Source organism: Carassius auratus, chromosome 31, assembly GCF_003368295.1.
Source record: "Carassius auratus strain Wakin chromosome 31, ASM336829v1, whole genome shotgun sequence".
NCBI lineage: Eukaryota > Metazoa > Chordata > Actinopteri > Cypriniformes > Cyprinidae > Carassius > Carassius auratus.
The window spans coordinates 22,998,414-23,010,519 of record NC_039273.1 but is presented as its reverse complement, the minus strand read 5'-3'; the positions used below and the strand labels follow the sequence as shown (position 1 = coordinate 23,010,519).

Here is a 12,106-nt window from a genome sequence, read left to right as displayed (position 1 = left end):
CCAATTTAAATCTTACATTTGTACATTTCAAAATTCGATATTTGCCATATTTAGTTAATATAATAAGTTATGTATGTAATCATGTAGTATGAAATAATTATTGACGTTTTATAAATGTAAAAACATAAACCGGGGCAAACACTGAGTCATATATCAATGCACTGAGTCAACGGAATACCTCACAAAAGATGGCGGGTCCGTTCTTCCAATTTGTTCATGTTACCGAACTCTACTCCGAAGATAAATAGTGTTACAGAAGACAGGGAAATCATCTGATCGTTGAAGACGTTGAAGGTATTATGTTTTAAATAGATTTTCCAGTACGACTGCATGGCGAATAGAACAGAACTGTATACAACTACGTGTTTTAAAATATACATCTGAAATATAAATTATATAGATATTGAAATCTGTAAATGTTTCTCATATGGGTTTCAATTTCGTTGTGCAATTCCAGTTGTGTAACCTTGAATGGACTAGACAGACGATTATTCAATAGAAAAAAATATTTTTAATATACAGTAACTTACAGTATTAACAACTCACGTTATGAATGGTATTATAACAGATAAAAGTTGCAATCGTTAATAATAATACTCATAAAGTTACATTTTACAATATGTATGAAGTAATAACAAGGTTATGACATAACTCCAAAAAAAGCTAAAAAATATGTATTGTGTAGTTTATTAAACGTCAAAAAGTGAATGGAAAGGAAAAAAGGAATTACTGCAGGAAATATTAAAAGTCACTGTGAAATAAACTTAGTAACGCATTATGTTGCTTTTTTTTTTTTTCAGGTTTGAAAACACCATGGCATTGAGAACAGCTTTATCACGTCTGCTGGTGAACTCACAGAGATGTTCTCTGCTCTCTGTGTCAAGGGCCCAGGGCTCTTCAGCACCTGCAGCACAGGGTTAGATCAGTGATTCACCATAACATATTTGTACCATAACTAAAATTTGATCAAATGACATCAAGTTTCATAATTGATGCATTTTTATGTTTAGGCTTGGCAACTGAATGTGCTAATGTGCTAGTAACCAAATCTTTTTTTCTTTTAAGAATCAGAGGTGCAAGTGAATAAAACAGCAAAAACACGTAAATATATTAGTGTAATATTTTCAGATGGTAATGTCTGAATTGGATTACATGCACTGTATTTGAGCTGAAACCATTTGGATTCCTAGCTAAGGTGCAGTTTAACTGGCGTGATGCGTTGGATCTGGACGGACAGCTCACAGAGGAGGAGATCATGATCAGAGACAGTTTCCGCACATACTGCCAAGAGAAGCTCATGCCCCGCATCCTCATGGCCAACAGGAATGAACGTAAGTGGAAACGCTAGTACTAACAACTAATGGATTAGATCTAGGGCTGTCAGTCGATTCAAATATTTAATTGTGATCAATCGCATGATTGTCATGAGTTAACTCGTTTTGTTTTGATCTCTTCGCTGCATTTCCACCTTTGTCACTTCTGAGCAGCACTTGCGCAAAGATGACGCGTCATCATACGTGATCAAAAGTCATTCTTCCCGAACTGCTTCCGTTTTACAACAGTGAGCGCAAGCTAGATTAAAGTGATTATTATGTTTTGAAAAAAAGGATCATTTTCTTATAAAAACGCATCGATTTGTTACAGAAAGCCTTTTTAATTCACCCCCCAGAGCCGTGTGAGACACTTTTTTTTTTAATGGATGCGCTTTTTATTAAACACCTCATGAACCGATGCAGTGCAACACCCGCTGAGTGGCATCAAACAGCTTGAAAGACCAAGTACAATTTTTAAAATAACTCTGACTGGATTCGTATGAAAATAGAAAGTCATATACACCTAGGATGACTTCAAGAAGAATAATTTATGTGCTAATTTTCTTTTTGGGGGAACTAACCCTTCAAGCCATATCGCAATTCTTGTCTTTTCCTCACCAAATTTAAGACCTCTTGAAATCCTGATTAATACTTTCTTGTACCATTTAAGACTTTTTATGACCTTAAATATGATAGAACTAAATTTAAGACCTGTTAAGACTTTTTAAGGACATGCGAAAACCCTGAAAAAGAAAATGTGTGCTGCATTAATTGCATGTTAATAAAATTACTGCCGTTAAAATGAATTTGCGCTATTGCGTTATTAACGCATTCAAATTGACAGTCCTAATTAGAACAAGTTTTTGCAACCTTCATGCATGATTAAATGGATAGTTCACCCAAAAATGAAAACTCTGTCACCATTTACTCAACCTCCACTTGTTTTAAACCTGTATGAGTTTTTTTTCTTCTGTTGATCACAAAAGCAGATGTTTTGAAGAATGTTGTTAACCAAACAGTTGACTGTCCCTTTAATTCTCACAATAGGTTTATTTTGTTTTTATTTTATTTGAATAATATTCTAAATGCCTGAAAGGGTGATGGTTCCTGTAGTCTAATGTGTAAATTTAAACCTGTGGCTCTGAATTTTCAGATTTCCATCGGGAGATTTTAAACGAAATGGGAGAGCTCGGTGTCCTTGGGCCTACGATTCAAGGTAAAATCAGACTTGATCATGTCTGTCAGTGACACTGAATCATCCTCATGAAAGTGGAAAAAATGCAAACCATTTCTCATTTAACATCATATGTCATGTGTACAGCTTAAGGTGAATCTGACTCTATGTGTGGTCCGTGACACTGGATGTATAAGGTACATTGTCTGATGTTTTTGCATCCTTTGTGTTAAAGGATATGGCTGTGCTGGGACTAGTTATGTGGCATACGGTCTGATCGCCAGGGAGGTGGAGAGAGTGGACAGTGGCTACCGTTCAGTTATGAGTGTCCAGTCCTCACTGGTCATGCACCCTATTAACGCATTCGGAACAGAAGCACAGAAGCAGAAATACCTGCCTAAACTGGGTTAGTCGGCTGCCTAAACTGCATGTCATTACATTAAACTGCTGTAAAAATATTTACATATCTCAAAGTCCCAATGGAAAATCAGTCATTTTAATATCAATATGAGTAATTCTAAAAATATACATATTTTTTTTATAATGGTCATTTCTACATTTTTTATTCTTCCCAGCTCGTGGAGAGATTCTGGGCTGTTTTGGACTTACAGAACCAAACCATGGGAGTGATCCTAGTGGCATGGAGACCAAAGCCAAATACAACCCCTCCAGCAGGACATATACCATCAGTGGGGCAAAAACATGGTTAGTGACCCTGAATAGTTTGCATAGTTTGGTTTCATGAAGAGTCTGGCCTTGGACTCTCAATAATCTTCATATGTAATGTAGAAAATAGTCTTTTCTTTAAAAATGTATTTTCGAAAAAATTAAGCACATACACATACTATATTAATTTATGTAATCAAGTCAGCTAAATGCTATTTTAATATCATCAATATACTTTATAGTTATTATTAATTTGTCAAAATAGTTTTCTTTTATTTATTTTTTTCCATCTGCATTTTAATTTTTAGCTTAAAGTTTAGTAATTTGTCACACAAATGTCTATACACAAATGTCTATATAGTTTTTACACATTTTTATTTCAGTTTTAGTCTGAATTGTTTTAGTACTTTAAGCTCAATATTAGTTCAAAAACACATTTAAAATTAGTACTATTGGCAGCTAGCTAAAGTGAAACATAATTTTTTTTTTTCAACGTTATTTTATTTCAAGTCAAACATTTTTTAAGTGGTCTTAGATGTAGTTTTAGTTAATAATAATAGCCCTGCTCACACCAGTACAAAAGTATAGTATTCTGTTCAGTATTCTAATGCAAAATGTACAAAAAAATAAACATTTGTGACGGGGATGGTATAATTTCCTTAAATACAGCAATCATTTTGTAAGCTTGATTGATATAGTCATCAGCACTCTCAAGTTGCACAGCATGGAGTCATCTTATGTGGAGGTCAGATAATCAAACTGTTTCTTATGTAAGAGATATCATCGGAGGGCAGTGTACCAACAGTATCTCTATATTTGGATTTTGTAACTTCACCCTCTCCAGGTTGTTTGTCCCTTGCTGGTTTAGGAGGACACTGAAATCTGCTGACCATCTGTTTACTTAAGTATGCAACGTGAATCTAGCTTGAAGTCAAGAGATTTTTCTGCCTGAGCAGATATTACATTTACAGTTACATTTAATCATTTAGCAGATGCTTTTATCAAAAGTCACAGTAGTACCCCAGTGTAAACACATTTTTTTTTTTACTGAAACAATAATACAAACTAAACTGAAAAACGGCTAAAAATACTGTGTACCGTATTTTTCGGACTATAAGTCCGAGTATAAGTCGCATCATTCCAAAAATACGTCATGATGAGGAAAAAAACATATATAAGTGGCACTGGACTATAAGTCACATTTATTTAGAACCAAGAACCAAGAGAAAACATTACCGTCTACAGCCGCGAGAGGGCGCTCTATGTCTTCAATGATAAACTACAGGAGCACTGAGCAGCATAGAGGCGCCCTCTCGCGGCTGTAGATGGTAATGTATTCTATTGTTTATTTTCTCTTGGTTCATTTCTCTCGGTTCATGTCAAAAATAATTTTTATAAATAAGTCGCACTTGACTATAAGTGCGAAAAAAATTAAAGGTGCGACTTATAGTCCGGAAAATACAGTAATTAATTTAAAGTGTATTTTTATATTGATCTAAACATTGTTCAGGTTGTCTATAATCAAATAACACTACGTGGAAAAAAAATTAAATACATTTTGTTTAAATAGTATTTTCACTGCCTCGTATTTATTAATGTATTTATTCAGCACATGACAGAAAATATTTGTCATATTTTAAAAAGACATCACAATAAACATTTAGGTGATTCAAAGTTGTCTTTAGTCATTATTAAGTAAACCACATTAAACACTGACGAACAAAATATTTGTAGTTTTAATCATTTGTGAAAATTCTACTTTCATTTTTTAGCTGTTGTTTATGGCAACATTTAATTGTAACTAACAAAAAAATCAATGTTTGACCAAACCAGAAACTTAAATGAGAAAAATGAATCCATTTTGGCCTTGACAAATTAGAGTATGCTTTTGAACTTGGTCTAAAGTATCATTTATTTTGGCAAGAACTAAACTAAATTGAAAGAACAAATAAGAACTGAATTCACAGCTGTAATAACCCTGCACTGCACACAAATCTTGAACACACAGCACAGATGAGTGATCATTTTTCACACAAACACTTTTTTTTATTATCTGTGAGCAGGATCACCAACTCCCCATATGCTGATATCTGCGTGGTGTGGGCCAAATGTGAGGATGGCAGAGTGAGAGGGTTTGTCCTGGAGAGAGGGATGAATGGCCTGAGCACCCCGAAGATAGAGGGCAAGTTCTCCCTCAGGGCCTCGGCCACCGGGATGATCCTAATGGACGAGGTTGAAGTGCCAGAGGAAAACCTGCTGCCCCATGTGTCTGGCCTTGCTGTGAGTGTTTTTGTCTCTATCATTAATGCTGTGCACTAAGACACGCATCACTTAGTACTAGAACACACTTGTAAACTACTGCCTAAAACTCAGACCAACCCAGATAACTGATAGAATCACTGAAATTACGAGGTCATTCTTTACTCTTTGGACATTTGATCTGACGTGTTGATTTTTGTAGGGTCCCTTTGGCTGCCTGAACAATGCCCGTTATGGCATTGCGTGGGGCGCTCTGGGTGCTGCAGAATTTTGTTTCCACGCTGCCCGCCAGTACACCCTGGACAGGTCAGCAGTTTAACATCTAACATGCATGTATTAGTACTAGCTGTTGTTTTGTGTGTGTGTGTAAGGAAAAGTGTATATTTTTGGTATTTTTGTACATTTTTTGTATTTTATTTTAACAGTCCTTAAGTGTGACAAATTAATAAAAAATATTCTGTCTATGCATATTAAATGATGCAACTAAACATTTGTATCTTTTTTCCAAGTTTTGATGATATTCAATACAGGGTATCACTTAGATACTATTATAGTTTTCATTCAAGTTTAGTTTTTTTTTTCCGTTTTCATTTAAATTTTAGTTGAAAATAAATTTAAGTTTAAGATAAACTAAATGAAAATGAGAAACGCTAGAATTTTTTATTTATTTAGTTATAATAATAACAAAATAATAAGTATTTTTTTTTGTTTTCTTTTATTTCAAGTGACACAAATTGTTTTATTGTGTTACTATATAACTTATAATAACTTTTAATAACCCTGATTCAGTATATATAGATGTTTTTGCATTTGGTTTTTAAAAAGCTGTTTTATTTAAAAAGTTGTTTTGTTTTTTTGCCCCCCATGAAAAAGACTTAATTTGAATTGAACACATTTATTATAAAGTACATAAAAATTGTTTACTTCAAAATAAGCACAAATATTAATAATAAAGACAAAATGAACACTTAGTGCTTTTTAATAAATGAACAAAAGTTAATTTACTAAAACACAAAAGTCAGATTTAAAAATCAATATAAAATATAAAAAAAGTGTAAATATTAATTAACTATTTACTATAGGATTAGGTTTTGGTTTAGGGTTAGTTGCTCGTAATTATGCATCATTTACTGTTATTACTAAGTACACATGATTATGCTGCCTTTGATTTTATTTTTAATTTCATAAATGTAAATGATTTTACTGTGTAGAATCCAGTTCGGAGTCCCTCTGGCCAGAAACCAGCTGATACAGAAGAAGATGGCAGACATGCTGACAGAGATCACAATCGGCCTGCAGTCCTGTTTACAGCTGGGCAGACTCATCGACCAGAAGAAGTGAGTCATTACCAAAGAGCTTACATCACATGTGCTCATGTTTTCTCAGTCCTATTAGTTTAATGTGTTTATGCAATACATTTGAATACAATCCAGTGTCCTAAACACCCATGAGCCTTAAACCCAGCTGTCTCATAACCAAAGAATCCTGCAGTTCATTGAGTTTTCCAACACATTTCTCCCAAAGACACACACCAGAGATGATCTCCATGCTGAAACGGAACTCATGTGGGAAAGCCCTGGACATCGCCAGGCAGGCCAGAGACATGCTGGGAGGAAACGGCATAGCAGACGAATACCACATCATACGCCATGTCATGAACCTAGAGGCCGTCAACACCTACGAAGGTACAAGAAAAAATCATTTTACATGCAAAATATACCTTTGGGCCAGCAGAGGTCAGTATAGGCTTTATATGCAGCGCACTAAGGCAGTGATCATAATTCTTGCTGAAACACTGATGTAGAGAGATTTTCTGTTTAATCTGAACCATAGGAAAAGCTTCTAAGAATGTTCTCTCTTTTCACAGGCACTCATGACATCCATGCTTTGATCTTGGGCAGAGCCATCACTGGACTCCAGTCTTTTACAGTTTGAAAATAAACCCATATTTCTCTCTGAACATGGGTATGATGGACTTATGCATCTCTTTCTGCAGTGAGGGAAATACTTGGTCAACATCCATGCATAAGTGCCTCCATGCGCTCTCAAATCTCTCAGTTAGTAATGGGTCCAAACTCACTAAAATCTGCATTTACAAATCCTTAATGGGATCTTCTCTCTGGGGTACTGGATTGACATGAATTAATATGTCAAGTTACATGACAGTTGCATTATAAAACTGTTAATGGCCTTGTGGTTAAATTACTGAAAGTATTGGATCCACATTATTCATTGTTACAATGAACATGAACACTAATGATGAAAGACCATTCATAGCACTTTCAAAATACTGTCGCAAACCGCTGACCCCACTGGTCATTGTCAATGGTTTGTACATTTTGTTGTATTTATTGAGTCCTGAAAATAAAAATAATAAATATCGCTATCTTGTGATTCTGTGCATTCATTCTGAATAACATCTAATTTGTTTGTTTTTGAGTATTTTATATTTATCTGTGGGTATGTACTTTGTTCCTTAACAGATAAACATTAGTAGATTTTATAATGATGTTCAGGTTGGGGAAAAAATATTTAATAACTAATAATTCTACATCGGGGCATATTGTATTTACCAGATCATCAAAAATCTATATTAACTCAAAAACACTTTTTTATGTAACCACTAATTCTTCATTACCATATGTTGTTTTTAACAGGTATATATATATATATATATATATATATTTTTTTTTTTTTCAGTTTAAGTACTAAAATACCTAAAAAATAAAAATGCAAATGAGAAAAAAAATAGACATACAAAATAAATAACCTAATAAAAATGAAACAACAACAAAATGACTAAACCTAAGTCAAAATAAAAACTAAAACTATAAAAATGAAAACGAATTCAGGTAAACTGGGATAGACTTTGCAATTGAGACGACTGGGAGGAAATGTCCTAATTAACCCGATTTAACCCTCATCTCAGTGATACAAAAATAATACTTTACCATTGAAGAAGTAAAAATGAGTTGATGGTCAGAAACCTTTATAATGGTTCTATTCTTCAGTGTCACATTCTGGATCTGTCAGTCATCTCTAGAGCAGGGAGGCTGATGCGCGCGCGATTCCTGGTTGACCTCGAGTGATCCCGTGCGCGCGCCTTGATGGGATTGAGGTGATGACGCGTCAAATCCACCAATAGTGTCGCTGTCCGAGAAAAGATGGTGTGAGATGTTCAAACCTCATCTCTTACATCACACTCACTCCATCTGCCCATCTAAACAGAAAATGATTAGGAAAAAATAGCTGGTTTTAAAATCGTGTATTTGAATGAGTTCACTTGTTTGTTTTACAGAATTACGCTTTTGAAGTAGCCTACAAACCAAATTTATATATATTTTTAAACTTTTCAAATGACATTATGGACCGACTCTACTCGCCGATTCGACAAATAGTCTCCTGTTACTTGGGATAAACTACCTGGAGGACAAGCGTTACACCTTTGGGAAGTGGAATCGAGGCCCTTCACAAGCAGTGGACAAGAATGAACCCCGTGAATATGAACAGTTTGAACGTGTCCTTCTCTGGAAACCAGCACGCGAATCAGTACGCCGTGTATGAGTCTCCGCTGTACAAGGACTACAGACCTCCAGCCAGAGATCTCATCCAGCTGCCCAGAGCCTTGCTCTACCTGCTGATGGCCGCCGTGGTGGTGGTCGCCGTCGCTTATGCCATTGTGGGACATTTAATTAAAGACCTCGCGCATGACATCTTGGGTAAATATACTGAGAGTTGCATTGAGTAGCATGCAGTTAAATGTAGTCGAAATTAACAGGTTTAGCTGGTCAAATATTGTGTTGTTTCCAGATGGTGATGGTCAGTGTTGGGGAGTAACTAGTTACATGCAAAGAAGAAGCTACTGGGAAACAGAAAAAAGTGTAATTAAATTACAGTTACTCATGAAAATGTTAATGATTACAAAGGGGAGTACATCTTAATATTTTCACAGGCATGCATTTAAGATAAAATATTTTCCCCGGGTTCACAGGCAAGGCTTAAACCTAGTCCCAGACTAAAATGTAAGTCTGAATTGTTTCAGATGAAAGAAACTTGCACTGGTTGATCTTGAAATATGTCAGTATTAAAATTACTTAAATGTCCTAATTTAACTATGGCCTAATCCTGGCTTAGTCTAAACCCTGTCTGTGAAACTAGGCTTTTATCATCTTATTTCAAGGGATTTTGAAAGTCTGACAGTAATCAGTGTTGAGTGTTAAAGTAAAGTTAACCCTGTCTGGTTTAATATAACAGTTGAAAGTACTCAAAAAGTAATCAAATGTAATCAGTAACATTAATAAAGTAACTGAAATATTTACACTACTTGTTATATCTTAAATGTAATCTGTAACTTGTTACATTTCCAAATTCAACTGTTCAGTAGTGATGGTGATAAAGTGGCTACAAAATAAAATAGTTTATTTATTCATTTACAAAAGATTATACAAATTATACATTATGTTTCAAAATTGTATTTGAGTGAACTTAGTTCTGAGAAAAAGTTCTGCCTAATTTGTTTGCACATACCATTTGATTTTATAGTGTAACTGACAATTAATGACATTTATTCATTTTAAATGTGGCTTTTGAGGAGTTTATTTTTACGTGTGCTATTTCAGGATTTAACCTAGACCTGCTCATCTCCTTTTTATCCAATAAGCATATGCCAAAAAAGGGAGTATTTTATTAGACATCAGTGATCTTAGCAGTATTGCAAACCTGTTTCATATGTAATTTCCTACTCTTATTTAAGCACAACATCTAAAAATCAGGAATCATGAGAGAAACTGAAACACCACCCTCAGATAAGTGTGAAATAACATAGATTCAATCATATGAAAAAAGTATAATTTACAGCAGATGAAGCTTATTTTGGGACCATGAATTCTTTGCATTGTGATGCACTGTAATTCAGAAAATACTCTATTACTGTATTAATGATTATGACACAGATGAATAAAACAACAACAACAACAACAATAAAATCTGGACAGTAATGACAATTTGGGAGAAATATGTTTGATTATTATGAAAATATATATATATATACTGAAAAAAGCATAATGGCACTATAATTCATTATTTTATTTTATTTTTTGTAAAAAAAATTCTTTCACACTAAATTCACACTGATATAACTGATGTCATATTTATATTTTTCATGTGATCAGACTGGGCTTTGGGTCCAGACGAGGAGATCTTAAAGGCCAACAGTGAGGCAGGTGATGATGGTTCCACGCACATGCCAGCAGTCCTCACACACTCCCACCCCAATGCCTTTCATGTTTGGGATCAGGACGATGTGGTCATCCCCCTCTCTCTGGCGGACAGCCCTCAAACCAGCCCCCTTTTGGCTGCCATCCCTTTTATTCCTCACTTCTTCCCCTCTCCTGCTTCTCACAGTGTGCTGAATAGCCCTGCACTGCCTCAAATACATCCGGAGGATAACAAGAGCCCAACCAAGACACCACAAGATGCCTACGTCTTCCCTTCACCCAAAATTAAAGGACATAGTTCCACTTTCTCACACATGTCATTCCATGAGAGGAGAGATGGGACTGATAAAGTCTGAAACAACGAACAATGGCTCACACTAGAGTGTGGACTTCTTAAAGGAAAAGTTCACCATAAAATGAACATTTGCCGAAAAAGAGATTTACTCTCAGGACATACAAGATGTAAATACGTTTGTTTCTTCATCAGAATAGTTTTGGAGAAATGTTGAATTATATCATTTGCTCACCAGTGGATCCTCTGCAGTGAATGGGTGCCGTCAGATTGAGAGTCCAATCAGCTGATAAAAACATCACAAAAATCTACACCAAACGAAGTGGAAAATGGCATGTTTGCAGTAAACAAATCCATTATTAAGATGCTTTTATAATGAATTAATTCATTTTCTTTAATAATTAACTTTCTCTTGTAAAAATGTTGTCTTGTCTGAATGAGGAGTGAAATATGAACATATCAAGAACTGTTCACAAGCGAAAACACTAAAAACTCCAAGAGTGCTAAACAAATATGTTGGTGGATTTTAATGCGAGATGTCAAGAGAATGGACTTTTTCCAATGTTTATTTATTATAGACTTAATAATTATGGAATTTTTACGGCCAGAAGTGACGATTAAAAGTTAACATTCCTTCATGGATATGTTTCTTACAAACATGCAGTTTTCACTTCACAATATGTTAATTGTTGGGCTGGAATCATGTGGATTACTTGTGGATTATTGTGATGGTTTTATGTATTTGATGTATTTATTGTGATCTCATTCTGATGGCACCCATTCACTGCAGAGCATCCACTGGTGAGCAAGTGATGGAATGCTAAATTTATCCAAACCCTGTTCAGACAATGAAACAAACTCATATTCATCTTGGATGGCTTGAGGTTGAAGACATTTTCATTTTTGGGTGAACTATTTCTTTACGTTTAAATCCCTCCCTTTAAATAGATCAAATTAACTAAGAAACTTTAGGCTTCTTTGATCAATGCCCAGTGCCGGTGTTGTCTGTATTTACCACAGTACTCTAAACTTTTCTATTTGACAGCAAAAGCTGGGCCTCAACCTGTGGACCATACGAGGATGAGTGGCCTGTCCTTAAAATAAGTGCTGCTGACCCTAAATGACCTCAATAAGCAGAGAGCCATGTCAGTCCAAGCCGCATTACTTTGGCGTATTACAAAGTGAG

General features: G+C 35.0%; 2 protein-coding genes across 3 annotated transcripts; both read left to right on the top strand.

Annotated features, from left to right (window-relative positions):
* The first annotated feature begins 155 nt into the window (after window positions 1-155).
* Window positions 156-7,798, top strand: LOC113050893 (glutaryl-CoA dehydrogenase, mitochondrial-like). 2 transcript variants are annotated; one of them, XM_026214327.1, is made up of 12 exons: window positions 156-294; window positions 801-916; window positions 1,072-1,101; window positions 1,191-1,331; window positions 2,467-2,529; window positions 2,723-2,893; window positions 3,063-3,192; window positions 5,217-5,433; window positions 5,615-5,718; window positions 6,624-6,749; window positions 6,937-7,097; window positions 7,280-7,798. In XM_026214327.1, the coding sequence occupies exons 2-12, from the start codon at window positions 814-816 to the stop codon at window positions 7,345-7,347; spliced, it is 1,314 nt and encodes a 437-aa protein (XP_026070112.1). In that variant the 5' UTR covers window positions 156-294; window positions 801-813; the 3' UTR covers window positions 7,348-7,798. The 2 variants fall into 2 exon arrangements, with proteins under 2 accessions (XP_026070112.1, XP_026070110.1); XM_026214325.1 differs by having other exon boundaries at window positions 1,066-1,101.
* A 521-nt stretch (window positions 7,799-8,319) lies between these two features.
* On the top strand, window positions 8,320-11,622 carry LOC113051140 (uncharacterized). The gene is made up of 2 exons (XM_026214736.1): window positions 8,320-9,131; window positions 10,584-11,622. Exons 1-2 carry the CDS (start codon window positions 8,900-8,902, stop codon window positions 10,982-10,984), a joined length of 633 nt encoding a protein of 210 aa, XP_026070521.1. The 5' UTR covers window positions 8,320-8,899; the 3' UTR covers window positions 10,985-11,622.
* The last annotated feature ends 484 nt before the right edge of the window (window positions 11,623-12,106 follow it).

What these genes read in the sequence shown, in the direction of transcription:
- LOC113050893 (XM_026214325.1), top strand. Translation starts at nt 814, where the DNA reads ATGGCATTGAGAACAGCTTTATCACGTCTGCTGGTGAACTCACAGAGA. An exon ending in CCTTGGGCCTACGATTCAAG is followed by an intron (nt 2,530 to 2,722) that starts GTAAAATCAGAC and finishes TTTGTGTTAAAG; the next exon opens with GATATGGCTGTGCTGGGACT. An exon ending in GAAATACCTGCCTAAACTGG is followed by an intron (nt 2,894 to 3,062) that starts GTTAGTCGGCTG and finishes TATTCTTCCCAG; the next exon opens with CTCGTGGAGAGATTCTGGGC.
- LOC113051140 (XM_026214736.1), top strand. Translation starts at nt 8,900, where the DNA reads ATGAACCCCGTGAATATGAACAGTTTGAACGTGTCCTTCTCTGGAAAC. An exon ending in CCTCGCGCATGACATCTTGG is followed by an intron (nt 9,132 to 10,583) that starts GTAAATATACTG and finishes TCATGTGATCAG; the next exon opens with ACTGGGCTTTGGGTCCAGAC.